This window comes from Manis javanica, chromosome 15 (assembly GCF_040802235.1).
Source record: "Manis javanica isolate MJ-LG chromosome 15, MJ_LKY, whole genome shotgun sequence".
Classification (NCBI taxonomy): Eukaryota; Metazoa; Chordata; class Mammalia; order Pholidota; family Manidae; genus Manis; species Manis javanica.
This window is the reverse complement of record NC_133170.1, coordinates 30,161,810-30,189,642: the sequence shown is the minus strand read 5'-3', so window position 1 is coordinate 30,189,642 and position 27,833 is coordinate 30,161,810. Positions and strand designations below refer to the sequence as shown.

The 27,833-nt window shown below is 44.3% G+C and overlaps 1 protein-coding gene across 1 annotated transcript in view; it reads right to left on the bottom strand.

Moving 5' to 3' along the window:
- B4GALNT3 (beta-1,4-N-acetyl-galactosaminyltransferase 3) overlaps nucleotides 1-27,307 on the bottom strand; it is a 93,337-nt gene extending 66,030 nt beyond the window's left edge. Inside the window, exon 1 of the mRNA XM_017643955.3 lies at nucleotides 26,840-27,307. Within this exon, the coding sequence (XP_017499444.2) occupies nucleotides 26,840-27,008 (169 nt within the window). The 5' untranslated portion in view covers nucleotides 27,009-27,307. The remainder of the gene's footprint in view (nucleotides 1-26,839) is intronic.
- Between the last annotated feature and the right edge of the window lie 526 nt (nucleotides 27,308-27,833).

Below are 27,833 nucleotides of genomic sequence, written 5' to 3'. Positions count from 1 at the left end.
GTTAAGAATTTTTACTGCTATATTCATGAGATAATGGTCTATAGTTTTCTTTTCTTGTAATTTTTTTGTCTGGTTTTTGTATTAAAATAATGCTGACATCCTAGAATGAACTAAAAGTATTCCCTCTGCTTCTATCCTCTGAAAGACACTGTTGAGAATTGGTACACATTCTTCCTTAAATGTTTAGAATTCACCAGAATATCCATCTGGGTCTGGTACTTTCTGTTTGAAGGGTTGTTAATTATTGATATAATTTCTGTAATAGATATAGGCTTATTCAGGTTGTATTCTCTCTTTGAGTAAGTTTTAGCAGATTGTATCTCTCAAGGAATTGGTTCATTTCACCTAGGTTAACAAATTTGTAGAAGAGAGTTGTTTATAATAGTGCTTTATTATCCTTTTCATGTGCATGGAATCTGTAGTGATGTCCCCACATTCATTTCTGACACTATTGATGTGTGTCTTCTTTTTTTAGTTAGCCTGGCTAGAGGCTTATCAACTTTATCTTTCTAAAGAACCACCAACTTTTGGTTTTGTGCATTTTTAAATTATAGTTATTATACAATATTATATTGGTTTGATGTACAACACAGTGATTCAACAATTTTGTAAATACATTATAAAGTGCTCACCATTGTATCTGTAGTTACCAACTGACACCATTAGGAAATTACAATATTGGCTATATTCCCTATGCTGTATTTTTCATCCCTGTGACTTATTTTATAATTGGAAGTTTGTCACTCTTCATCCCCATCACCTATTTCTCCCATCTTCCCCATCTCCTCCCTGATGGCAAGTACCAGTTTGTTTACCATATTTATATGTCTGTTTGTTTTGTCTTTTATTTTATTTTTTAGATCACACATGAGTGAAATCATACAGTATTTGTCTTTCTCTATCTAATTTATTTCACTTAGCATAATACCTTCCAGGTTCGTGTTGTCATGCATTTTCTCTATTGATTTTCTATTTTCAATTTCATTGATTTCTGTTGTAATTTTCATTATTTCTTTTCCTGCTGATTTTTTATTTAATTTGCTCTTTTTCTAGTCCCCTAAGGTGGATGCTTAGATTTTTTATTTTAGATTTTTCTTCTTTTCTAATATATGCATTCAATCTATACTATAAATCTTCCTCTAAGTGCTGCTTTCACTGTATCACACAAATTTTAATAAGTTGTATTTTCATTTCCATGTAGTTCAAAATAATTTTGAATTTCTAAAAATTTCTTCTTTGACTCATATGTTATTTAGAAGTATGCTGTTTATTCTCCAAGTATTTGAGATTCTCCAGCTATCTTTCTGTTATTAATTTCTAGTTAAATCCCATTGTGGTCTGACAGCAAACATACGATTTCTATTATTTTAAATGTGTTAAAGTATGCTTTATGGCTCAGAATGTGGTCTATCTTGATGAATCTTCCATGTGAGCTTGAGAAGAATGTGCAATATGCTTCATTCTTCTCAAGCTCACATGGAAGTAGTGAAGTAGTCTATAAATGTCAATTATATCCAGTTGATTGATGGTGCTGTTGAGTTCACCTATTGTCTTCACTCATTTTCCTGCTGGATCTGTCCATTTCTGATAGAGGAGTGTTACAATCTCCAATTATCATAGAGGATGCATCTATTTCTCTGCAATTCCATAATTTTTTGCCCCACATATTTTGATGCTCTGTTGTTAGTCACATACATATTGAGGACTATTATGTCTTCCTATTGTGTTTTATCACTATATAAGGCCCCTCTTTATCCTTGATAGCTTTATTTGCTCTGAAATCTGCTGTCTGAAATTAATATAGCTACTCCTGCTTTCTGTTGATTAATGTTAGCAAGCATATGTTTCCCCATTACTTTTAATTTATATGTATCTTTATATTTAAAGTGTGTTTCCTGTAGACAACACATCATTGTTTTAGGATACATCTGACAATCTCTGTCTTTTAACTGTCTTTAGACCACTGACATTTAAAGTATACATAAGCATATATATAAGAATACATAATCAAATATATTATTGCTATTGTTATTTTGAACAATTATCTATTAAATTAAGAATAAGAAAAATTAAATTTTTTTACCACCATGTATTCATTTTTGAATGCTCTTCCTTTCTTTATGCAGATCTGAGTTTCTAACCTGTATTATTTTCCTTCTCTCTGAAGAACTTTTAATATTTCCTGCCAGGTAGGCCTACACTGGTAATAAAATTTCTCAATTTTTGTTTGTCTGAGAAAGTATGACTCCTTCACTTTTGAAGGATAATTACAGAGGGTAAAGAACTTTAGGTTGGTGGGGTTTTTTTCCTCTCAACACTTTAAATACTTCACTCTCTTCTTGCCTGCCTGGTTTCTCAGATGTCTGATACGAGACTTACCTTTGCCTTTGCTCCTCTATAGACGAGGTGTTTTTCCCCCTGGCTTCTTTCAGGACTTTTTTCTTTATCTTTGATTTTCTGAAGTTTGAATATAATTTAAGTGGGGGGTGGGGGGTGGGACATTTATCCTGCTTGGTGTTCTCTGTGCCCCCTGGATCTGTAGTTTGATGTCTGACATTAATTTGGGGAGATTCTCAGTCATTATTGCCTCAACAATTTTTTCTGTTCCTTTCTCTCTCGCTACTCCTCTGGTATTTTCATTGCACATATATTATTCCTCTGTAGTTGTCCCCCAGTTCTTGGATAGTCTGTTAAATTTTCGAGTCTTTTTCCTCTTTGTTTTTCTGTTTTGAAGGTATCTATTATCATATCCTCAAGCTCAGAGATTCTTTCCCCAGCCATGTCAGCTAATGAGCCCTTCAAAGGTACTCTTCATTTTTCTTACAGTGTTTGTGATCTCTGTACTTCTAAAAAAATTTTTTTCTTAGGATTTCCATCTTCCTGATTACATTATCCATCTGTTTATGAAGGTTGTCTACTTTTTTTTCTATTAAAATTTGGCATATTAACCATAGATTTGTTTAAATTCCTGGTCTAATAATTCCAACATTTCCACCAAATCTAATTCTGGTTCTGAAGCTTATTTAGTCTTTTCAAACTGTGTTTTTGCCTTTTAGTATGCGTTGTAATTTTTTATTGAAAGGTATGCATGACATACCTCTGCATAAAAGGAACTGCACAGTAGGCTTTGAAAATGTGACAGGGAGGTTTGGCAGGAGGGGAAGTGTTCTCTGTCCCACAGTTAGGTCTCAATCTTTTGCTAAGCCTGTGCCCCGGACTGTGAACGTCACCAGTGCTTCTCAGTTCCTACTCCCTGCCCTTAGGTGGGAAAGCAGGGCAAAAGAGGAGTTGAGTATTTCACTTTCCCCAGGTAGATTAGTCTCTGGAAAAATGGTTTCTTCTTAGGATAGACCTTGTTAAGAAAAACAGAGTACTCTGGTGTATTTCAAAGTGGTTCCTTTCCCTTGTTTTTTCTCCATTATTCAGTGTGAGGACCTACTCGAGCTCCTCGAGGTAAAACCCACAAAATGTGAGGGCTCCTCTGGGACTGGGTCCCCCTGAAGTTTTTGGCTTTTTGTTTTATTTTGTATTATTGAGATATAATTGACATATAATGTTGTGTAGGTTTAAAATGTACAATGTGTTGATTTGATACATTTATATACTGCAATATGGTTACCACCATAGCATTAGCTAATACTTCTATCATGTCACATAATTATCATTTCTTTTTTGTGGTGAGAACAATTAAGATCTAGTCTCTTAGCAACTTTGAAGTTTGTAACAGTGTTGTTGACTATCATCATTACACTGTGCATCAGAGCTCCCTCCTGAGGTTTTTGGCCCTCAGACTTGTCCACGCTGAGCCTCTAGCAATTTGTCAATTACAGTTTAGGCTTCCTACCCTATCAGTGGTTCTTATGGAAGTTTCTGCCCCAGAATATTTTGCTTTAAAATTAGCTGTAAGTATAACTTACATACAATATAATGCATCCATTTTAAGTGAACTGTTCCATGAGTGTGGAAAAATGTATACACATGTATTACCACGACTCCTTTACCTCAGCAATTTTTTGAGCTTTCTACATGATCTAGTATGCAGCCAGGGTTGAGATCCACTGCTCTGTCCTCCTGAGTTGCCAGCTGAGGCCCTGGTACTGCCAATTTCGGAGGTTATTCACTTATTTCTGGGATTTGGTTTCTTTTTATCTCTTCTTCCTGGGTAGAATATCTGTAAACACTACCCCACAAGAGGGGTCCTAATTTGCTGAATCCTAATAGAATCAGCCTCAGAGCGTTGATAGAAATTTTATTTAAATGGTCAAATAACACACCTATCCTTTACATATCTATTGAGCCTGCACTCATTTCCCATAGCTGGTTCCACCCTCTCCTCTCAGCCTTAGCTGCCCTGGGACTGTAAGGACCTCTTTCCTCTCCCTGCCCACCCTCGCTAGTGGCCTCCTTCCCCACCAGGCCAGCTCTTCATCATGCCCCAGCACATCTCTGCTTGTTCCCTCTGTCTTCATCCTTCCTCACCTCCATCTATCTAAGCTCTCAGGCATAATGCTAGGTTGTGGGACAATAGGATGGTGACTAAGACACAAAGCAGACATGGTTCCTGCCCTTCCATGACAGACTCTAAACAAATGTAATAAGCTTTACCCAAGGTGGGAAGATTTCTGTGTGCTGAGAGTTGGTGAAGAAATACATTATTTCTGATACATGCATCTGATGCAAGAACACCATAGCTCTTGGAATACCAACCTGATGGAGTTCACAGTTCTTTGTATCTCCTGCAACTCACATACACCATTTGATCAAATGTTTATTGGCTGAACCTGAACTCACAGTATGGTACCACTGGAAAAGTATGGGGTCATTATAGGGGGCAATTAGCATCCTCCAACACCAAGTGTTTCTTTTTTTCACTTTCTCCTCTTTCCTTTCAAATTTATTGTCTCCTTCCTTCTCTGTTCCCTGTCCCATTTCCAGTCTTCCCTGATCTAATCCCAAGCCAGCCAGCTGAGGGGCATCCTGGTCCTTGCTCAGCTGTATACTCCCCTATCTCTTCATCACCCTTTCTTAGCTCATTCCATCTGGAGAAAAAGTGGAGACCTACGGTTTTCTACCTTCCTACCCTTTAGAATCACCTGGAGAGCTAATGCTTAGCTCCCTCAAATCTAATTGATTGACTTGAGGTGAGCTCTTGGCGTGGAGAGTTCTGAATGCTCCTCACAGGATTCAGACGTGCTGCCAGACTGAGAACCACTGGGAAAGGGCAAGGATTTCAAAGCCACACCTTCTCAGCTGAGGATGATGGTGCCAGAGATAACCAAGGAACCCCGCATGTGCCAACAGAATCTTGCACTGGGGTGGGGTGAGAACAGGTGCCTCATATCTCTAGCATCTCAGCTGGGAATGACTGTCACTGACAAAGTTAAAGCCAGCACCCCAGCAAAGGCAGGGAGAAGAGATCTGTTAATAGAGGAATGGTGAGATCAAGAAGGCAGACTGCCCTATACAGTAGGACCTGTGCGGTCCTGATGGGGTCAAGGGAAGATCAGAGGAGGTAACACCTGAAAAGCAGCTGGCACAGCATTTGTTCTCAATAAATGTCAGCTTTTACACTAATATAGTGCCTTTATTTTCAAATTATTTGCACAAAAAGAAGCAAAAAGTAAAATTAGTTCCATTATATATTGGGGAACAGAGAGTTCCTGCCTTTTTGTCCCCTACTCCAACCCCACGGGCCAGCCCGCTGTGCAAGTCACCTCCCTTGCCCCTCACCACCAAGGCCAAGATGTGAGCACCTAAACCTGACTGCCGAGATCACTCACCACAGAACCATGAACAAGGTAAGTAAGCTTCAGGTGTTCTCGCCTGTAAAATGGAAGCAATACAAAGGTTCCCATCTCTAACAATCTGTGAAGATTAAATGAGATCATGTGTCCAGGGCATGGCTGGACTGGTAGTATTATCGCTCTTCGATAGCACTGAACTCTGTCATGGAATTGTTGACTTGTCTCTCTCTTCACTCACCCCCAGGCCATGTTTCTCTAGTCTCTGAATGTCCTATATTTTTCAATTACTTTTTGAAAGAATTATCTATACATATGAAGGAATATTTATGAGTGGTTTAGATGGTAACCCCTGTGTGTGCATCATTCTATTAGACTGGCAGTTCTTTTGAAACCCTTTCTGCCTCTCCAAGCACATCCCTCCTTTCCCCACAAAATAACCACTTTCCTGAATTTTGTTTCCTTGATTTTCTTTTTCTCAAAAATAGGCAAGCAAATAAATAAATAAATAAATAGTTGAGCCCCAGCAACTATCTTTCACCTTTGTATCCCCAGAATATTGACCTTCACAGGCATTCAATAAATGTCGGATACATGAAGGAATGATGGTCCTAGCATAGAATCAGAAGTGGGTGCTTGACTTCTTAGCGTTTTACTGTGGGCCAGCTTCTCCAGGCCCCAGTTTCTTCACCTATAAAAAGTGAGCATAGGTTCCACGCTCTCTGGGTTCCCTTCCAGCAGAGTATACGACTAAGGAGAGTGTCCTGGGGCTGGTCTTGGCGTTCATGAAGAGGACAGCAAGCTGCTGGAGAGCGCCAGGGCTTTCCAGATGGTGTACCAGGGCCACTGGAGGTGTTCAGCCGGGTAACAGAGGTGCCACGTAGCAACTCCTTGGGTTCTGGGGCAGGAGAACCCAGGGCTGGTTGCATCCAGCCACAAAAGCCCTTACCCCTTTACCCAATGTGGGAAACAAATAACAGTTTTTCCCATCACTTACTGTGCTTGCCAAAAGGAAATAGGTTGAGAAACACTAAAGTAGATTATTAGCTTGGTGATATGTGGGAGGTTGGATTTAGCCTCTACCCCAGGACAGCGTGGGGATATGCTCTTTCCCTGTTGCCCCCAGCTGCCCTTTTCCAGAGGCCCAACTGGCCCACTACGGAGGTATCAGTAGTTTCTGGCCTACAGAGCCACCCAGAAAGAGAGGTAGGATAGAAATGTCTTAATGCTGAAAGGAGAAAGGAAGTCTTGGAGAAAGTGGTGGCTTCAAGGTCCCACCCTCATGCACAGGAACCCTTGCCCCAGGCCTTGCCAGCAGCTGAGGCAGAGGCAGGAATGCGTCCCTGCAAGCAGACCTGGAAGGCCATGAGGAGGGCTCCCTGTAAAAAGCCTTAGAACTACCCCCAGGCAGCCCAGCCACAGCTGTTGGCAGGGAGTCTCCAGGTCTAAAATTAGCCTCCAGCTCTCCACCCAGGCAGCTCCACCACTCACTCTGGCAGACGGGCCCTGTGGTGAGGTAATGACTGGGGGCCTGACTGCCTCAGGACAACAAGGGGTTAGAAGGCAGCCCCGAGCAGGGTACCTCTGCTCATCATACCAGCCAGCCCTGGGCTGGGGACCAGGCAGGGACACAAGAGCATCTGTGTGTGTGCAAGTTGTTGTGCTCTTTCCTTCTGCTTTTCCTCCATGTCTGCACCTATGCAGTACACCCATCCTCGTCTTAACTCCTGGCATGCCAAGGAGAGGAAAACAAGCTGTTTTTTCTGAAGTGTAAGATATGCCAGGTTTTCAGATGGCCACCACAACCTGGTGAGCTCGAGGGCGTTATCCCATTGTAGAGAACATCATGGGACCGTGCATCAAATGAGTCGACCTAAGTCAGTGATGCTGCAAGGAAGAATCCAGAAATGCCAGCCCCCTTCTTTCAGAGGGGAAGCCTGCTTCCTGGAAGGGCAAATCTAGGGAGAGCTGCCTGCCTCCAGTTCCCTTAGCTTCTGACGGTCTGGTTGGGAAGCCTGTGGCTGGAGCTGCCAAAATGGGCGGCCAACCCTCGCCAACCCTTGGCAGAAGTCGCTCCCACCCCTGGGCTGAGCACACAGAGGTGTTTACATGGTGGCTGCCTAGGAGGCGGGGGTGCTGTGAGGCTCTGAAGAGCAGACTGGTCTGCAGCTTGGAAGCATGCAGGAGGAGTAGGAGGGCTATGAGAAAGATGACCACGGTCAGCAGGGCCTATGGAAACAGCCCCAAAGTTCCTGAACCTCTCCAGGCAAGGGCTTCCCAGAGATCCGTTGCGTAAGGGCATTACCCAGCTGACCACAGCCACATGCTCACTGCCCCACCTGTGGAACCTGTCCTATTCCCAGGGAAGGAGAGGGGCAGGAGGACAGCGGCCGTCTCAGGGATAAGATCTGGGCCCACGGCCAACTCCCCATCCTGCTTGAGTGGCAAGGCAAGCTCACACAGCTAATGAGTGGAGCCAGGATTTGAATGCAGACATCTTGTCAGAGTCTCCTTTTTCCAATCTCTCTAGCCACTTCCAGCCTGGAATCCTCAGTGCTGGTGCACATACACTTACTTTGGGAATAACAGAGCCAGGGAGGACCTCAAAGACCCAGTGGCCAAGTCTTCTCCATTGACAAATAAGAAAACGGAGTCCCAGAGGACAGAACCAACTTGCTGTAAGTCCTAGAGCCAATTCGTATCAGAAAAAAACAAATTGGAACTCAGGTCTCTGACTCCCGGCCCAGGGTTCTGAGCCTCAACCATGTGCTTAAAAGAAAAAACACCTTCAACTTCTCCTCCAGCCCAAATACTTTATGATCTATAACCTAGCTTCTGCTTCCCCCTTCTGCTTTGACAGTCTCAACTGATCATACAGTCACCACCAACTCCCACTCCTTGGCCAAAGATGCTGGCTTCCTTCTCAGGTCTCATCCTTTTGGACCTTTCATCTGCACCTGATACTTGCTCATGTTTTTCCTTTCCAAGACTCCTTAAAGTATGCTCCCTCCTCCATATTTCCCTAACTGTTTATTTCTTCTCCCTCCTTGGCCAGTTGGAGGCTCCAAAGTTCCCCCTTTCTACTGCTGATAATTAGATTCCAATCCTGTTGCCCCTACCCTAGCTTTGGCAATCCGAGGAACATCAGTACAGAGTCTAGCGGAAGGCTCTGGGTAGGGGAGGGCAGTGACACCCTCCAAGCCAGAGCCATGATAAACAGAATACCCTCAGCAAGAGGTAAGTTCCTCAAGGGAGATTCTAGACTGTATCACGTGGCCTGCAGAGCTTCTGTGCCACCCCGGATCCTTACCTAGTGCTGACAGCACACTTGAGGGAGCCTCCCCTGCGGTGGGCTGGTGGGTTCATCTGCGCCAGCCACCTCTCGCCTTTGGCTCCTCTCCATGCGGGAGGCAGGCAGTATTAACACCACATGGGTGTCATCTCCCACCCTCACTGCTCCACACGCATCCAAAGGCCGGGGCAGACAAGAGGGAAGGAACGATCTCCTTCAGAAGGGGAAGTGGCAACTCTGATCCAAAAACCTGACTGCAGCCTGAGTTGCTCCAGGATCCCAGGAGGAATATTCCACATGAAAACAAGGTACTATTGTTCTCCTCGCCTTCAGTCCTTCCTTCACACCGCTGGCTCACAAAAGCCCTGCCAGCTGGGGAAAGTGTTCATACCCTGGAACTTTCCAAACCCTCCCAGAGATCTAAAGGAGCAGAAAAATATAGGAAAACAACCCTTTATTGGGGATTTTTTTTTTTGCTTGCTTTTAGAAGAAACAACTCTGGAGTTACTTTTTTCTGACTCCCAGGCACTCCAGCTTCTAAACATACCAAATGTAATCACTGTGAGCAAACTAAGTTATATGTGATGTATGTTTATCTTGCTAAGCAAAAGAAGACTACTTTAGATTTGTAAGGGGCCTTAAAGTACTTCATAATTGTTTCCCTAAAAATATTACAGTATATACGGAGGGACATAATAAAGATCAGAGAAGAAATAAATAAAATCGAGAAGAATAGAACAATAGAAAAAAATCAATGAAACCAAGAGCTGGTTCTTCGAGAAAATAAACAAAATAGATAAGCCTCTAGCCAGACTTGTTAAGAGTAAAAGAGAGTCGACACACATCAACAGAATCAGAAACAAGAAAGGAAAAATCATGACGGACCCCACAGAAATACACAGAATTATTAGAGAATACTATGAAAACCTATATGCTAACAAGCTGGAAAACCTAGGAGAAATGGACAACTTCCTAGAAAAATACAACCTTCCAAGACTGACCCAGAAAGAAACAAAATCTAAACAGACCAATTACCAGCAACAAAATTGAAGCAGTAATCAAAAAACTACCGAAGAACAAAACCCCTGGGTCAGATGGATTTACTTCAGAATTTTATCAGACATACAGAGAAGACATAATACCCATTCTCCTTTGTTTTCCAAAAAAACAGAAGAGGAGGGAATACTCCCAAACTCATTCTATGAAGCCAACATCACCCTAATACCAAAACCAGGCAAAGAGTCCACCAAAAAAGAAAACTACAGACCAATATCCCTGATGAACGTAGATGCAAAAATACTCAACAAAATATTAGCAAACCGAATTCAAAAATACATCAAGAGGATCATACACCATGACCAAGTGGGATTCATCCCAGGGATGCAAGGATGGTACAACATTTGAAAATCCATCAACATCATCCACCACATCAACAAAAAGAAGGGCAAAAACCACATGATAATCTCCATAGATGCTGAAAAAGCATTCGACAAAATTCAACATCCATTCATGATAAAAACTCTCAACAAAATGGGCATAGAGGGCAAGTACCTCAACATAATAAAGGCCATATATGATAAACCCACAGCTAACATCATATTGAACAGCGAGAGGCTGAAAGCTTTTCCTCTGAGATCGGGAACAAGACAGGGATGCCCACTCTCCCCACTGTTATTCAACATAGTACTGGAGGTCCTAGTCACGGCAATTAGACAAAATAAAGAAATACAAGGAATCCAGATTGGTAAAGAAGATGTCAAACTGTCTCTATTTGCAGATGACATGATATTGTACATAAAAAACCCTAAAGACTCCACTCCAAAAATACTAGAACTAATATCGGAATTTAGCAAAGTTGCAGGATACAAAATTAACACACAGAAATCTGTGGCTTTCCTATATACCAACAATGAACTAATAGAAAGAGAAATCAGGAAAACAATTCCATTCACAATTGCATCAAAAAGAATAAAATACCTAGGAATAAACCTAACCAAGGAAGTGAAAAACCTATACCCCGAAAACTACAAGACACTCTTAAGAGAAATTAAAGAGGACACTAAAATGCAAACTCATCCCATGCTCTAGGCTAGGAAGAATTAATATTGTCAAAATGGCCATCCTGACCAAAGCAATCTACAGATTCAACGCAATCCCTATCAAATTACCAACAGCATTCTTCAACGAACTGCAACAAATAGTTCAAAAGTTCTTATGGAACCACCAAAGACCCTGAATAGCCAAAGCAATCCTGAGAAGGAAGAATAAAGTGGGAGGGATCTCGCTCCCCAACTTCAAGCTCTACTACAAAGCCACAGTAATCAAGACAATTTGGTACTGGCACAAGAAAAGAGCCACAGACCAGTGGAACAGAATAGTCTCCAGACATTAATCCAAACATACATGATCGATTAATATGATAAAGGAGCCATGGACAGACAACGGGGAAATGACAGTCATGACAGTCTCTTCAACAGATGGTGCTGGCAAAACTGGACAGCTACATGTAGGAGAATGAAACTGGATCACTGTCTAACCCCATACACAAAAGTAAACTAGAAATGGATCAAAGACCTGAATGTAAGTCATGAAACCATAAAACTCTTAGAAAAAAACATAGGCAAAAATCTCATGGACATAAACATGAGTGACTTCTTCATGAACATATCTCCCCGGGCAAGGGAAACAAATGCAAAAATGAACAAATGGGACTATATCAAGCTGAAAAGCTTCTGTACAGCAAAGGACTCCATCAATTGAACAAAAAGGTATCCTACAGTATGGGAGAATATATTCGTAAATGACAGATCCGATAAAGGGTTGACATCCAAAATTTATAAAGAGCTCACACACCTCAACAAACAAAAAGCAAATAATCCAATTAAAAATGGGCAGAGGAGCTGAATAGACAGTTCTCTAAAGAAGAAATTCAGATAGCCAACAGACACATGAAAAGATGCTCCATATCACTTGTCAGCAGAGAAATGCAAATTAAAACCACAATGAGATATCACCTCACACCAGTAAGGATCGCCATCATCGAAAAGACAATCAACAAATGTTGGCGAGGTTGTGGAGAAAGGGGAACCCTCCTACACTGCTGGTGGGAATGTAAATTAGTTCAACCATTGTGGAAAGCAGCATGGAGGTTTCTCAAAATGCTCAAAATAGACTTACCATTTGACCCAGGAATTCCACTTCTAGGAATTTACCCTAAGAATGCAGCACGCCAGGTTGAAAAAGACAGATGCAGCCCTATGTTTATCGCTGCACTATTTACAATAGCCAAGATATGGAAGCAACCTAAATGTTCATCAGTAGATGAATGGATAAAGAAGATGTGGTACATATACAAAATGGAATATTACTCAGCCGTAAGAAAAAAAAGATCCTACCATTTGCAACAACATGGATGGAGCTAGAGGGTATTATGCTCAGTGAAATAAGCCAAGCTGAGAAAGACAAGTACCAAAATATCTCACTCATATGTGTAGTATAAGAACAAAGGAAAACTGAAGGGACAAAACAGCAGCAGAATCACAGAACCCAAAAATGGACTAATAGTTACCAAAGGGAAAGGGACTGGGGAGGATGGGTGGGAAGGGAGGGACAAGGGCGGGGGAAAAAGAAAGGGAAAAAAAAAATCATAGGGATTAAGGAAAATAGTACCAGCTGTGCTAAAGGATGTATTAATTATCTTATCTGTGGTCATTATTTCACAATCTTTGTGTAAGTATATATATAATTCATATGTGTATCTCTATATAAGTTGTACACATTAAACATGTATATTTAAATTTAAAAAAAAGAAAAAAGAAAAAAGAAAAAAAATATTACAATATATGATTTCCCAGAAACAGAACCTCCCTAATTTCTGTATCAACAGGCACCTTAGGCAGTTTATGCCCATTTCTTTTTCTCAAAGTAGTAAATACCAACTTCCAATTTAACAGCTTTTGCTTCAGTGGTTCCCCATGGCAGCCAGGTGGTATTTCCTGAGAAATACAACTAAGGCTTCACTACTGTAGAATGTTCCTTATGCAAATATTTTTCCAGTCTTCACGTATCAGAGCAAAACTGAATTCTTATTCAACATGTTAAATCAAGCTTGAATATATTATATTTTTCACCTCCTCTCTGTACTCTGCCAAACATGTGATCTGAACCCACTATTCCTATCTCTCTGCAATTTTTCTGCAACTTTTCTCCCATTTCACCTTTTATTCCCACATAGAATTGCCAGTAATGGACTTCCATTTGCTAACCAGCACAAGGATTCTGACTAAATATCGCCCTCATCAGTTTGTATCTTTCTCCAGAAGAGAATAAAGAAGACAACAGGTTTTAAAAAGGTGTTACTTTTCTACCAAAGGGTTTCATGATTCTTGCATTCTAAGGTTCTTTTGATTTAAAATCAACTTAATCTATTTCTATCCCCTATCCCCCTCAACCCAAGGAGGTGAGATAGGAAATCGTAATGCCACCTGCTTTTTTTAAGTAGCCCTACACTTCTGTAGTAGAATGGGCTGTTCTGAGGATGGGAGACTGAGGGGAACATGGGGATCTATTGGACGAAGAACATGGAGTCTTGGCCTGCCTTCCACAACACAGAATTCACTACCAACAAGAACTTTCCTGCAGGTTACCCTCAGCCATCAATATCAAGGCAGGGGGTCACTGGAGGAATTTCAGGAAACCCACAGATCACCCCCAATAGCAGGTATGCTGGGCACATGATCCACCCCCAGAGAGTTGGCATTAACTTCAGATAGTTCACTAGCAGGAATATATAAACAAACAGACTTGAGAATGGGTCAAACACATGCTTAGTACACTGTCAGATCACTTGGATGGAAAGAACAAAAGGACCTCATCAAACTCAGGCCTTAAAAGGGATTATTCTTAGCAAACAAAAAGGGAACGGCTCATGGCAGAATGGTGAGTGGTACACGTGCTGTAAAAAGCAGTACCCAAGCACCAGGAGTTCTGTGCCCAGCACTGCTCTCTAGGCAGCCTGCTTAAAACTCTCTGGGCCTTAAACTCTTCACTGGTAAAATCAGGAGTTTGGACAAGCAGACTACACTTTAAGAGGCAACTCAAATCAATTTCTAGTGACTGCCTGGCAAGCTGTGTTGAGATTTTTAGACTGTGGCTGGGCTCAGTAAGAGGATTTCCTGTTTGATTGGAGATGTCTGCTTTTGGCTTGGAATAAGAAATGCCATCTCAGAATTTAAAAATCTTTGAGATCCATTCCTGTCCTAGGATTCTTTATGATATATGAAGGACAGCTATTACCCCAAAATCAATCAAAAGAGAAACAAAGGGACTATATAAGCTGACTAAATGATGACAATAATAATAATAATAATAATAATAATAATAATAATAACAGCAGCTAACATTTATTAAATATTATGTACAGGAACTGTTCTAAGTACTTTCTGTGTGTTATTAATTGTCACAATAAAAAAATTGTCACTCAGTGAAGGAGGTATAACTAATATTCCCATTTTACAGATGAAGACCTGGGGCATATCAAGGCTCAGTAATCTGCTTACTGAGCATAGTTTACCAAGCACAGGAGCTAGGACTCAAACTCAGGGAGTCTGACTCCAGAGATGTGCTCCTGACTACTATGTTGTGAAGAAGGAAGGAAGAAAAGGAGTAAAGACACTGGCAAATGGTGTGGAGGACACAACAGCACCCTCAGAAGTTAAGGCAGAAAGGATGGCTGTGTCCATATGAAGGAAATGTGGGCACAATGAAAGCTGTGCCAACTCAATTCTGAGTTAACCACCTGCCTCTTCCAAGCACACCTTCAATGCCTATGGGGACAGTGACTCAACTGCATGACCAGATACTCTGGACCATCTTTGGTTTCTCTAACAACCTAGCTGTAGTATCCAAGACCAACCCAGATGGCACAGGAATAAAAGAAAATATTTAAAAGATAACATAAAGAAAATACCAACTGTGAGTATCAAACAACTTAACTGTGACAGAAGTTCCCAAAAGAGTAAAGTCAGCTGGACTGAAATACCTGAGGAAGGCTTCCGGGAAGAGAGAGGATTAAAAGGAAGGGCACAGTTCAGAAAGGTAAGCAGAAGAATATCATGAGACTGGAGAGCAGCATTTAAGAGTCTGAGATACCAGGGAGGAGATACATGGGGAGGAGATACCAGCTCGGCTTCTCCAGGGACGAGAAGCAATGGGGAAGCTACTGCAGCCTGGATGGTCACTTCCAGGGTGCGTGCATGCTCTTCCACATCTCTTCCACTGAGATGCTGCCTGGCTCTCCCTCCCACCTGACACCTGTGCCCGGCAACTAGAGTAAAGGGATTTGATCAGGAGGGTCTCCCCAACTCATCAAGCTCTAGGAATTTACCACCTACCAGGTACTGGGCAAAACACTCAGTAGAGTTCTTAACTAGAGACCCACAGACAGGTGTCAGAGGACTGCATACCTCCCCAAAATAGCATGCAGAAGGTGTGAGGGGGCAGGTGATTTCTGGGGGGAGGGACCACAGTTTCCTCATCAGGTTCTATAAGTGTATGCAAGCCACAAAAGGTTAAAAATCTCTGTGTTACAGAGAAGACAAGTAGTGACTCTATAGCATCTTACTATGCTGATGGACAGTGACTGCAATGGGGTGTGGGGAGGACTTGATAATATGGGTTAATGTTGTAACCACAATGTTGCTCATGTGAAACCTTTGTAAGATTGTATATCAATGATATCTTAATAAAAAGAAAAATCTCTGTTAAGGCAGCAAAGGGGGGAAAATGCCCTCGTCCAGCACTCTAGAAATTCACAATCTGTGGCAGAAGACAAACACTGACATAAATAACTCTGATGCAAGGCAGACTTTGATAAGTGCACTAATGGAGGTATGAAAAAAATGCTGAGAGGGAACAGCGAGCAGAGGTTAATTCCAGCTGGGCTGTTCGTAGACATCCTCCCTTGCCATACTGGTTTTGGAATCCAATTTGTAATGAGGAAAAAACCACCACTATTACTTCTCCCCAGGCCCAGACACAGCTTTTGGCCAGCACCTTTCTCTGGTCCTCCCAGTAGGAAACTGAGTCTGAGGCCGACTCTGTTTCTGCGGGGAAGGGGAAGGAGGACATTGTTTCTGGGACAATGGGGGCATAGGAAGGAGGTGCTCATCCTGATCCTGTTCTACATCCTTCTGCTCTTATACCCAGCTCCCATTCTCTGAATTCCTGAGGCTTTTGTAATCCTCACACTTGTTTGGTACTTAACCACGTCTTCTACCCCCAAGTTACCTATTTTTTTGAGGGGGCCACTTCTCAGAGAGCCCCTGGCCCTCTGAGCTATTCTTTTCTCTCAGCCCTCCATCCAGAAACTTGTGCCATTACCATGTTTCATTTTCTTCCAAGAACTTGTCACCACTGAAATTCTTACCTATTTGTTTACGTGTTTAATATCGGCCTTTGAAATGTAAGCTCATGACAGCAGACTCCCATCCACATCCCTGACACCTAGAGCATTGCTGGGCACATAATGAATGCTCAAAATGTTTGCTGAATGAATGTCTGTGTCCTGTCCTTCTGTGTTCTTCTGCAGAACCAGCCCAGTATGCAAGTCCGAGAGAGGAAAGTGTGAGATATAAGAGTTCTCTTCTCATGAGAACATTTTTGAAATGCTGGGTGTGCGAGGCAGCCTTTAATTAAAGTGATTAAGGCAGAGCGTAGCCAGAGAACTGTGTGAGACCCAGAACTTCAGTCTTCTGCTGCCTTCTGCCTCAACTCTGCTGCCAAATTCTGTCGGTTCTTTGATGGGTCTCAGCTTTCTTCTGACCCCCTTCTCAGCCAGGTACTCATCACCCACACTTCAGGTCACTGCAATAACCAGCTGAGTGGCCTCTCTATCTCCAAGACAACCTGCAAACTTCCAACAGTTTAATCTCCCTGTAATCACTGTTCCCAAGACATAAAAGGTGTTCAATACATGTCTGAAGAATTAAAGTATGAATCAGTAGGTGCAAATAAGGAAACACTGCCTTCATCTTATCAAATCCCTGCTTTAACAAATTTATGTTGCTCCTACAAGTCCACACTCAGCAGCCTGGCATTCAAGACACCACAATCATGTCACACCCACCTTCTCACCTCGTCTGCTTCATACAGTGGGAGCCTCTGCACTACAGGACTTGTGTTCCCTAAAGTTCTACTTAGCTTATGCTATATTCCTCAAATGGAAATATTCACCTTTGCTTAGTTACATGCACACACACACACACCAATAATCACAGACTACTGGAGCTAGAGTCTCAAAAATTCAAGCTGAAGGACTTCCTTTTGGGAAATACAGCAGAATACTAAGAAATGTAGGATAAACTATGACAAGCTTCTTTTTGTTTACATAGTTAAGCTCTCCATAAAGTAAGGACATTTCCAAGGGCCAAAAGATGAAGACATGAACATCAGAGCAGCAAGCAGATGCTAACACTTTGGCAACCTTCTTAGTTTGGGGCAGCCAACAACTTCAGATGATAGATTAGATAAAATGAATTTAAATTATTAAAAACAGAAGCATAATATAGTACTTTAAAAGGAACCAAATTTGAAATAAAACCAAATAAAATTATAGATTTGAAAAATGCAGTCAATGAATCAAATGAAAAAATGGGGTTGATGTCTCTCCCTCAGTTTCTCTCCCTAACTTTTACCCCTTCTTTGTGCCTGTGCAACCTCCCTGCTTTCTGCTGCTGGGAGTTGATCACTGGGCATGTGCCCCCCTTGTCCTCTCCTTTTTCCCACACCCTCAAGTCAGCTGAAAGAAGAAAGAGAAATGAGAGCTGTATACATTAACACCTTGTCCCTGGTTCCTGAGGAAATCCTCAGCATGCTAACTCTCCTGGTCACTCTTTGACTCAGAGGTGGCAGTGAGCAGAGTCTGAGACCAGCTGGTTGGTGAGGGGACGGTGTGTGTGCACATGCCTGCTTGCATCCATTTGAACCCCGGGGCTGGCAGCCAGGATGGAAGGGAGTGGATCAGAATTTGTAAGAGGATCTCAGCAGAAAGGCTTTTAATCTTGGAGGTCAACTGCTTGTATGGAGACCAAGGAGCCAGAGCAGGAGGACAGCTGCCACCTCTCAGTTCAGACAACTGAGTCTTTAAAGACCAGTGCCAGAATGGCCAAGGTCGTCTGTCCCTTGGCCCCTAAGTGACACTGGAGAGGTTGCAAACCTACCTCTGAAAGAGGCATCCCATTCCAAAGATTATGAAACTGAAGCTTTCAAAAGAAAAGGGGCTTGCCTAAGGACTCGAAAAGTCAGTTACAAAGCTAAGATTTAAACAGAGATAACTGCCCAATGTTCCCATCTTGCAACCTAGAAATCCTCAGACAGTAGTGCTCAGAGGCATGCAGGTGAGGGACAGGCTGCCATTTCCCCATGGCTGAGTTGTGTGCCCTGGTACATCCCCGAAATCTCTCATTCTCAACAAAATCCTAACCTACCCCTCTCCGCCAATGCAAATGTTTCCTGGGATGGGGATGGAAAGATGAAGGCAGCGCCAGACATCACGGAGATAAAATAGTGGTTAACGAGTGAGTATTTCCTGGTAGGTACTGGATGGGCATGGCCAAGGGACTGGGCACAGCTGTGTCACGGCCCGTGAGAGGACGACGAAGCACTGGCAGGGAGCTAACTGAGGAATGCATCTGTCCACTCCCACCTGCCCAGCCAATCTAACTCCTACCAGACTGTGAACGCTGAGGGGAAAGGCATGGGAACTAACATTCATTAAACTCCTAATACGTGCAAGGCTCACTAAGCCTTCATTAGTTATAAGGAAAGCTATCCAGGGAGGGCCTCAGAAACCCCATTACCCAGATGGAGCACCTGAGGCTTGAAAAGGAGCAAATACCTCATGCAAGGTCACCTAGTGAATAACAGAGCATGGATTTTGAACCCCGCCCTGTCTTCAAATTCCAAAATTTTTTCCAGGAACCATCAATGCATTTTTCTCAGTCAGTCCCCCACAAAAATGTAAATGTCCCATAAGCATTTTACCTCAAGTTTAAAAATGAAATCACCTCCGCAGCTACTCAAAATTTGCACAATAGGTAAAAATTGGAAAATACAATTTGCTATATATATATATATATAAAATCCTTGGTCTGTCTGGAATATCATTTCTCTATTCTCACTCTCACCTTTTTTTTTCTCTCATTTTCCCATCCTTGGGCCTTCTTCCCAGGTGCTGATACCACAAAGCACAATTCTACCTGCTACAGAGTATAAACGCAAACATGGCCTCTGCCAGGCACCACAGCAACACAGCTGGAAAGAAGGAATGAGCAGAAGAGGCAGATGACATTTCTGTTCGTTCATCTGTTTGTTCATCTGTTCGTAAAGGGGCTGGAACTCTGAGGTTTATGACTTTGTGCATCCATAAGCCGCAGGCTGGGCAGTGGCCAGAGGTCTGCACATCCACAGTCTCCCCATTGGCCTGGAGGGTAGGCGCCCACATGCCAAGCTGGAAGTTCTTCTCTCTCCTGGCCAGTCCCCTCAGCTGTTTTATTAGTCATGTTGGGATAAGCTTTATTGAACTGCCCCCAAGCTTTACTGAATTCTCCCCAAGTTTTTTTGAATTTATGTCATTGTTTCCAATAACAATAGCTCAGGCCCCAACATTCTTTGTAAATCTAAGCTTTTGATACTCTTTTCATACATAAGAAGGTGGAAATTTAATTTTGAATGTCATTCCATTTTTCAATACCTAAATAAAGACCAAAATAAAAGATCAGAAAAATAATTTTTCAGCTTTTTTGTTTTTAATTTAGAATTCTTATTTATGGTATTCCAGAATCCATCATCTGGTTATCACAGCTTATTATACTGTTTTTTTTCTTACCAATCTCTAGACCAGCCTAGTGGGATTACAGGTGACTGCTAATTTCTTCTCATACTTTTATGTATATCACAGCACTTGTATTGACTTCTCTTATGCCTTGATTTGGTCCAGAAAAAATTTAAGTGGCTTACAAGGACCATCTTACAAGGATGTAAGATGACACAAACTAGAAGTCATGGGGTGGGAGGGAGGGGGGAGGGAATACACGTAAAATTGATACCAAAGTGCAGACCATAAAATCTTTTACACTTTTCCCCAGATGAACCAAAAATTGAATTGTCAATATTTCTAGTAACCAATACAAAGGGAGTAACCTGAGGGGTTATACAATTTACATGACCAGTGAAAATTAAAACAAATTGATTGCTCAAAAGAAGCACAGCTATTTCTAATATCAAGACCAGAAGAAAAATTTCTGGAGGGTTCTCATACACAGGATAAGCGATGTTGGTCACTCAGTCCTTGCAGCAGCCCCAGTGGAGAGCTTCATAGGGCTGTGTCCCAGGACATTTTAGTCCTTAGTATTCCTTGGCCACTCCTTAAGTTATTCTATCAGTTGTATTAGGGTGCCTAAAGCATTAAAAAGTCATTTTACAGGGGTCAATATGGTCCAGATACACCGCTATCATCTGGTATACTGCACATGCATTATTTTTAATACTCATAAATATTATTTTTCAGATAAACCACGTTTTCATACATAGAGTAAAAAATAGGCTAAATTAATCTATGTGAATGCTAGTGATTGAAAGGAAGCCCAAGGTGGGCTGCTGGGGTGCAGGCGACATTCCGCTGTTCATCAGGATGCTTGTCACATAGGCATGTTCAGTTTGCCAACATTCATCAAGCTGTACACTTACATGTGCACTTTTCTGTATATATAACATACTTCAATGAAAAGTAAAAAAACAACACAGCTAGGCACCACGAGGACAGTTTGCATCCTTATTTTCTTAAAAAGTTGGCTAGTAGTTAAGAAATAAAACTTCAGCACAGGAAATAAATTACATACTGAAATTTCACAAACTTAAAAAGAATATTCATTTTTGCTTGTCCTGTGGCTACTTCTAACACTGAAAGTAGCAAGAGTTAGAACCTCAGAGTCTGTAAAAATGTTAAGATCTAGGGGTGAGAGAATGGGTGAACTAGGGAGAAGAGGATAAAGAGGTCCAAAGTTCCACTATAAAATAAATAAGTCACGGGGATGAAAAGTACAGAATGGAGACTACAGTCAATAATGTATTAACTTTGTATGGTGACAGATGGTAACTATACCTATCGTGGTGAGCATTTCATAATACATATAAATGTCAAATCACAATGTTGTATATCTGAAACTAATATAATGTCAACTGCACCTCAAAAAAATTTTTTTAGAAGACCTATTCATCATGCTTTGTTCAGAATATGTAACATATTCAGCCCAACACCCTTTAATACACCATCCAAACTATTCTCAACTCTCCAGTAGTATTTTTTAATATCAGATAACATACAAATCTATTCATTGTGGATCACAAGGTCAAAGAAGGATTGTCTGGAAGCTCAAAATGTATGGTTGGCCTAGTTTAGACCTCATCATCCTTGAATATAAAGAAAAGTGCTCATGGAATATGAAAGGGTAGATTCTGAGACTGGTACAACTTGGTGGAGAATGAAACAGTGAACAGCAGCTCCCAGAACAGCTTCTAGGCCCTCTTCCAAAGCAAACTCTGCTATGGCGGCTGCTCTGCTCTGTTCCATAAAGCTCGACACTAGAGGGCAAGCCCAGGCTCCACAGCCTGGAAAATTACTGCAGCGCAACTACTAGTCACTCCAAAAACCAGCACAGAAGTGGTTGTTTCAGAAGACCAAGTGCTGCAATGCAGTTTGAGCCATGCAGGGTATCCACAACTACCAGGACAGGGAGTCAGAAGCAGCCCCAGCCCCACCAAGCAAGCGAAGGAGGCCTCAGCTCACACAGAGGCCTGCTGGGCTACGTGGCTGCACTGGGGCTGGCCACGTCAGAATGGGGCCTGGAGAGACCAGGCAAGGGAGACACCGAGTCTGGGTAAGGTCTCCTGGTGTTGCACACTGAGTTCCTGGTACAGACAGCGTGAGGTCCAAAGAAAACACACTTAAAATATAAAAGCAATTGAGATGGATTAATGATTGTATATTGAGCATTGACCCCCCTATACAGAATTTTATTGTTGTTAACAACCATTTGATCAATAAATATGAGAGATGCCCTCTCAAAATATATATATATATATATATATATAAAAGCACTGATGGCTTAATGCTTAACCATTGCATTTCTGTTTAAGGCTATTGTTGTTTATATATATTATGTACAAGGAACAAGAATTCCCAGGCTCTATTCTTGGGTCAGTCACGATAAACAGAGTGACTGCCAGTGGAAGATATCAGGTGCTTGGACATTCATAGCTTACCATCCATAACCAGAAGGTATTTATTTGAGTGTCTAGAACGTGCAGAATTGAACACTGATTTGAAGATACAGGCAGCAGCAGGGTGGCCAGGATGACAAGGTAAAGAGAGCTCAGTAGGCCACAGGAGCGCTTTATCTGGAAAGAGTGGCAGCCCAGACAGGGCAGCACACACCTGGCCCCAAGGCCCTGGGCACAGAAGTAGTGGAGCTTCCCTTCAGACCTGTCCTCTGCTTTGAGCTTCCACTCTGAGCTGCTCCGCCTGTATGTCTGTCTCATTTGTTTCTCCCTCTCTTCCTGCCTGCGTCTCAGATTACTACACTGCCCCAAGTTACCTCTGTTACTGGAGGGTTTGTAGCCTTTCCAAATCGGAATGGCTGTGGTGACCCTGGGCTGAAGTGCCTGCCTGACATCTGTGGGTACACCAGCCTCAGCCCATTCAGAGTCAATGAGAAATCACAAGGGCCCAACCAGAGGTGTGGTATAGATTTAAGGCAGAAAAGCTGGTTGATTCCTGAGCTGGAGAACACTGTGGGGCTCAGCAGGTAACCCTGGCACTTAGATGGGGCCATACCAGACCCAGCCTCGCGCGATCTAGAAGAGGCTGGTACTGGCTGTCGTTCAGCCCTGGCTCATGCCCAAATGCCACCTCTTGGCCCCAGCACCAAGTTAGTCTCAGCAGCAGAGTCAATTAGAGAGCAAAGAACCTAGAAATCGTTCTGTGGAGACGTCTGCCCTCAGGCAGGACTTAGCTAATCCAATCTGAACAGATGGGTATAACTTGCTACAACCTGCCAGAATGGAGAGTCTTTTTAACTTCCAGTAACAGTCTGTTCCCAGGGCTGCTGGGAACAGCAGCCAGTATATACTGGTACAGCTGCACCAGTTATTAAAATACTGAAATACTTATGAACCTGTTGGGATAGAGTGACTGCCCCAAGCCTTCTGGATGCCTCCTAACACCCTGAGCTGTCCGCAAGAGAGCTTCATGACTCAGCAGCTAAGGAGCAACTGCCAGCCACAGCAAGGGACCTTCTCAGTACCTGTTCAGGCACCACGATCACACCCAAGTATGGTAACTGGTTTAGTATTCCCCTGCCTGTCCTTCTCTACAATGCTACCCTAATCCACAATTCAATGCTTTGTTATCTCCTGAATAAATGCCTCTCTTTAAGGTTGTTTTCCAAAGTCTTTCATAGCATAGCACCATCCTAAATGCTCCTTCATACCCTCTGCTTCACCAAACCCAGATGTTTAACATTCCTTGTTTATGCCACGCTTTCTGCCTGGAATAGCCTTCTCTTTCTGTATGCACTAAAATCTTACCAACTTCTCACGATCTCTTGAAATGTCACCATTTCTACGAAATGTTATTTGAAAAAGCCAAATCACATTTCCAGAAGTTTCACAGCAGTACCTACCTTCTACACTTGCAAACTTAATGATAGCTTCATATTATGCTTATTTTTATATATACCCCTGAACTCCCTTCCTAGAGAGAAAGCTGTTGAGAGGGCAAAACCATGACCTAGTCATCATTCTACCTAAACATCCTAGCACAATGCCTTGCTTGCTCCAGCCATGTGCTAAATATTTGTTTAAATGAGCGAGTGAACAGCTCTCCTTCTGTCCAAGGGACCCATTTTGTATTTGTTAATGATTTGGGTTGCTTTTCTCTGTGCCTGCATTGTGGTTGTATCCTTTTCTACATATGGAGCCCAAATTGCACATCATCTGTATCTTAAACTACTGGGTTATTCCATGAAGATGAAGCAGGGAGCATGTCCCCTGTCATTACTTTACCACCCTGGAGTTTGTGACTGCCATTTCTCTATACACTTCTTCCAGCACCCAATCAATGTGCCAGTCACACAGGGCCAAGCAAATGAAAGGTTCTTGGTAACGGAAGCTGGTCTTACAGATGACAGGAAAGCTGCGGGTGGAGTGAGTTGGCAGGGAATGCTGCAGAGAAGAGGGACGGTGGCTTGTTGGGAAGTGGAGCCAAGACAGGGCACTGGTTCCTGTGGTCAAGGCCATGGATACAGTGCGGGGGGTGGGGAGGATGTTTTACTAGGGTTGTTGCTGTTGGCATGCTTGGGGGCAGAGCAGGACATGCTAGCAACCTCCTTCCTACCTATTTCCTAATCCCCTCCCCTGCTTTCCCTTCAGAGGACACTCTCTAAGCCGGAAGTAAGAACTACAAGGACAAGAGAGGACTTTGATGCAAGATGTCTGGCCTTCTTTAAAACAAAGAAGGGAGACAAAGAGCCTAAACCTCATTCTAAAAGGAAATCAAGGGAACAGTAGAATACAATGGAACAGCGCAGCATGAAAAGTCACCCTGCAGAGCAGACGAGGTCAGGGTTCAAGGACGCAGGAAGAGGAAACCAGTGACCCATCAGGGCCTAGGCTAAACTCTCATTTAAAATGGTGGTTAGGGAAAAAAGCCATTTCTGGAATAGGAAACTGGAACATTTTTCTGGTGAGGAGTCAGGATGGAAAAGGAAACAAAGAATAAAGAAACCCACTCAGAGAGTTAAGATTCATCTAGAAGGCAAACCAAACAGAACCAAGAATTGACGGCTAAGGATGAAACAGTCAACGAGGGTGGGAGTCCAAGTGTGAGATTATGATTATGGCAAACTGATTTCAGTCTGAGGATTTCGAAAACACAACTGAGGTAAAGGAAAAGTATGTGTTGGGGGTGGGGGAAGGAAGAAAGGAGGTCATTAATTTCAGGATCACAAAGCAACTACTTTCATCTCTTTTTAATCTGTGCAGAGGATCCTTCTGGCTTCCACATGAAAGAAATGGTGGCCACACTGCAGAAAGGTGCCCCAAGAGAATGCCACCTCCCCAAGAGACACTCCTCCAGGAGCTCACCACCTGTACACCATCCAACTGAGCTCATGCACCTGGGACGATGGGAGAGGAGATTCACTGCGTCTTTTGAAGGGAAGACGGGAGACGGCTTCAGGGAGCAAGGGCAGAATGTGGTCATCAGAAGGAAGAACTCCCCCACTCAGAGCTGTGGAACTACAGCCAAGCACAGCCCTCCTCATGGTGTGTGGAGCTCTCTGGCCTGGGAAACGCTCAAGCTGGGGATGTCACACGATCTTACATCCAGACTGAAAGAGGCCTTGAAGATCATTTAGTCCAACTTTCTCCTACCTGAGAGGCTGCCATTTTCCCCTGGATTCCCCCAACCAGTTAGAGGCAGAACCGACTGTAAGCCCAGCTCTCAACTCAGAGCCAGAATTATTTCAGCTGTTACAGAGAGGTTGTGCCATAAATATATATATATACACCCACACCCTGAACCAGTTCAGTTACTGACCCTAGTACTTCCCTCTCTTTGGCCACAGGAGGAGGCAAAAATACCACACCCATCTCTAGGCAGAGCTGGTTGACACAAGTACATGTCAGAGCATCTTCTCACTAGCGATTTCATCAGCCATTCCTTCAGTTTCCTGAAAGGGGGAATGAAGGCACAGGAGACAATATGCTGGAACTATGACACTCACCCCTGGGCCTGGGAAAGGGGCCTGGGTGTTCTGGGAGTGTCTCCACAGTTTTTTCAAGTTATTACACTGAACTTTTATTGTCCCTGACACCTTCAGAGTTTTATTTTGCTAGCTCCATCAATGGTAAATTGAAAATCATCCCGGATGGCCATGCCTGTTAAAATTAAAAAAGAGACCATTCCCGCCCATTTTACTAGGAAGAAACTGAGGCACAAAACAGTTAAGTGGCTTTGGCGAAGTTAAAAAGAGAAGAAAGCTATCCACGGTCTGGCCCACACCACTGTCTCCTCGAGTAGGGTCTGGAGAGTCGGGCAGATTCTGCACGGTGCCCAAGCAGCGTTTCTGATCACTAGCTGGTTGGGTGCCCAGGACTCGGCGGGACGGCTCAGAGAGGTGGTGGGACACTTGGAGGAAGGGGAGAAGTAAACGGAAAGGGGTGGCAGGCGGCTCTCAGAGGTGTGAGTAAAGTAAAGAACCCCAGGAAACTCAGCAGAAAAGAATCCGAGAGAGCCAAAACGAAGACGGTGAGCAAAGTTTGGGCCGCGCTGCCTGGAGCGCCGGCCTCGGTGGAGGCGGCCCAGGGCATCCTAGACACAAGCCCCAGCCCGCGAGTGCACGGCGTGCTCCTCTTCCACGGGGACTGCAAGCCTGGCACGGCTGGAGGCGCCCCAGGTCTGGGCCGGCGGCCGCGTTTCCACGGAGCGGGCGGGGGGGGGGCCCTCTGAGGGGAGAAGGAGCAGCCCCGAGGATGCCTCGGCCCCACATGGCCCGGAGGCAGGCCTGGCGCGGGGCTCGGCTCCCGCACCCCTTCTCTCCTGGAGCAGGCGGCGGGGCGGTGCCGGGCACCTGGACGCCAAGCGAGGTGGAAATCGGATCTGAGCGGGGAGGCGGTTCTCCTCAGCGCGGGAGCCACCGATGCTGCCCCCGCCCACCTCGCCCCCTCCCCGCGCCCCGGCGCTACTTACTCTGGTTCAGGGGGTTCCCGCCGACCCGGGCCGACGCCACCAGCTCCAGATAGATCGTCCAGAGTCCCACGGACACCACGGCGAGCGCCAGCATCAGCCGGAAGCGCCTCCGCAGCAACTTGACCGGGCGCAGGAGGAGCAGGAGCAGCGCGGCCCGGGGGCTCCCCATGGCTGGGTGCCCAGGCGGCCGCCGCCGGCGCGGGCCGCTCCCCGCCCAGCCCCCTGTCGGCCCCGCGCCCCGGGCGCACGGCGTCCCGGCCCCAGCCCAGCGCCTCAGGGCTGCGCCCAGGCCGTGGCCCCCGGCCACTCTCGGGCAGGGCGCGGGCTCATGCTCGGCCCGCGAGGCGGCCGGCGGCGCTCAGGTCTCCCCACTGGGCAGAGCCCGGCTCCACTCTCCGTGCCTCTCCCCGTCGCAGGCTCTCTCCGGCCCGCCTGCCCCCCTCCCTTCCCGCCCGCGCGCTCGCTCGCCCTCGCTCTCTGCCCACAAGGACGCGTCCCCAGGTGCGCGCCGCCCGCCGCTCCCCGCGCAGTCGCCCGTTCCGGCGCCACGGCACACCCACCTGTCCCGCCCCCGCACCGGCCCCGCCCCCGGCACAGGTGGGCCCCGCCCCCGTAGAGCCCTGGGGCTGTGGAGAGTCCTCTGATGGGGCCGGGGGATAGAAACCCGCGCCTCCGCTGACCAGGGGTGGGTGGGGTGCAGGAGGGGGGAGTTAGGATCCGGACTCTGTGCCTGGGGGAAACTGAGGTACCGCGCAAGCAGTTGGCTGTGCTGCTCCCCAGGCAGAAGAGAAGCGGGCAGGCGAGGGTTCATTTGGGGAGAGTTGGGAGGTGACGCGCAAGGCTTTGGCTTCGGGGCCTTTCATAGGCCTACTCCCTCTTTAGGTAACAAGAGGTGATAATAGTTGGGAGGCAATGGCCACCTAGTCCAGCCAGCCATAGTTTCCTGGGCCAGGTTAGATTCGAAGCCCGAACCATATCTCCAAGAGACACATTG